At 42.7% G+C, this 1991-nt stretch overlaps 1 protein-coding gene across 3 annotated transcripts in view; it reads right to left on the minus strand.

The window, feature by feature from the left end:
* The window catches only part of KDM2A (lysine demethylase 2A), a 153117-nt gene that overhangs the window by 63980 nt on the left and 87146 nt on the right, over positions 1 to 1991 (minus strand). For all 3 annotated transcript variants that reach the window (XM_006171303.3, XM_006171304.3, XM_014585315.2), the window contains one exon: positions 142 to 248. In XM_006171303.3, the coding sequence (XP_006171365.1) occupies positions 142 to 248 (107 nt within the window). The remainder of the gene's footprint in view (positions 1 to 141; positions 249 to 1991) is intronic.

Below are 1991 nucleotides of genomic sequence, written 5' to 3' on the forward strand. Positions count from 1 at the left end.
GGAACTGTAAAGCCTACTCTTTAAATAAATCATCATTTTGACCATCTAGGACAAAAAGCAAACCTGTATAGGAGGAAATCACTCCTTGCTACCATTTTGAATTCGAGAGCACACTGAGGAAATGCAGAATAAATAACTTACTTCTGTACTTTAGGGTACTGCATCTCCAAGATGGCATTTGTTGATTCAGTCTGACTTTCCTTCAAATGCCTTGGCCACATGTTATCTACCCAGTCAATGAAATCCACCTTTAAAAAGGAGAAAATATTTAAGCTACTAGGGAAGGGTGAGGTTAAAGAGAATTTTAAAATCAAGAAATAGACATTTTCTTGACATACACACCAAAAATTACAATTCAGTTATAACCAAATTAAGACAATCTATTAATGAATCTTACAGTCACTAGGCAAACACTCTAGAAATAATTATTAAACGGGGACCAGCAGTTGGCATAGTGGCTACATCGCTGGACTCCCATGTAGTCATGTAGTCGACCATGGTTTGAGTCCTGGACTGAGTGGCTTAAACTCACACCAGGTGCATGTGCGTGTGTGCCCAAGGTCCAGAGAGGAGAATGGAGGAGAAGGGATTGCAGCGAGGCTATTCCCCCTGGTGGGTGATTTCTTGCTTTCTGTCTCTCTGTCTCTCTGTGTCTTTCTGGCGAGCGCACACACCCTATAGCAAAAACCTCTCCAAAAAAAGAAAAAAAAAAAAAAAAGAATTATTAAACGAAAAAAAAAAAAGACTAATATTCCATCAATATGATCTCAAATACAGCACTAATCAAAATGGAGTCATTAAATGACACAATAGTGTCTGACCAAGAATTCTCTTTTAAGTCAATATTGGTATAATTATATATAATGTTTACTTATTATTTTTTTTTGAGGGTTTATTTCTTAGGGTGTGTACACTCACTGGAGAGATAGAGACAGAGACAGTGAGGAATCATTTCTCGAGGGAATGGCCATGCCGCAATCCCTTCTCCATTCTCCTCCCAGGATCTAAGACATGTATACACACGTGTCTGTCATGAGTTTCAAGCCACCAGGATGGGACCTGAACCACGGCTGACCATGTGGGAGTCCAGCAACATAACCACTACTACACCATCTGCTGGCTCCATGAGCTGTAATTTTTTATTTGATAAAAGGTACTATCTAGGGGGAACCAGCAGTTAGCGTAATGGCTATGTCGCTGGACTCCCACGTAGTCGACCGCGGTTCGTGTCCCGGACCCGGTGGCTTAAAACTCACGCCGGGCGCGTGTGTGTGCATGCCCAAGATCCCGAGAGGAGAATGGAGAAGGGATTGCGGCGTGACCATCCCCCCTGGGGGGTGATTTCTCGCTTTCTGTCTCTATGTCTCTGTCTGTCTGGCGAGCGCACGCGCCCCACAGTGAAAATCTCTCCAAAAAAAAACCAAAAGGTACTATCTAGGGACCAGTAGGTGACACGGTGATAAGATGCTGGACTCCCACATGGCCGACTCCAGTTTGAATTCTGGACCTGGCAGCGTGATAATCATGCCAGGTGCATGTGTGTGCATGCCCCAAATCAGGAGAATGGAGGAAAAAGGACTGTAGCTTGGCCCCCTAGGGAGTGATTTCTCATTTTCCCTTTAACTCATTCTCTCTGGTAAGCACACACACCCTACAGAAAAACAAAAACAAAAACAAACAAACAAAAAACAAAAAAACGAAGAAAAAAGAAAACACAAGTATTATCTGGAAGGCAAACTCACTTAAAGAGCTATCACTGTTAAATATCAATAGTTGGGACTGGCAGATGGTGTGGTGGTTAAGGGTGCTGGATTCCCACATGGCCAACTGCAGAGAGTCCCAGACCTGGCAGCTAGCTTGCTTCCTCAATCTCTTTCTCTGTCCCTCTCTGGTCAAATTAACAAATAAATAAATAGTTAAATAAAGTACTTTTTTTTTTTTTAGAGGTTTTTGCTCTAGGGTGCGTGCGCTTGCCAGACAGAGACAGAAAG

Source organism: Tupaia chinensis, unplaced genomic scaffold (genome assembly GCF_000334495.1).
Source record: "Tupaia chinensis unplaced genomic scaffold, TupChi_1.0 Scaffold149501_1, whole genome shotgun sequence".
In the NCBI taxonomy this organism is placed as follows: domain Eukaryota; kingdom Metazoa; phylum Chordata; class Mammalia; order Scandentia; family Tupaiidae; genus Tupaia; species Tupaia belangeri.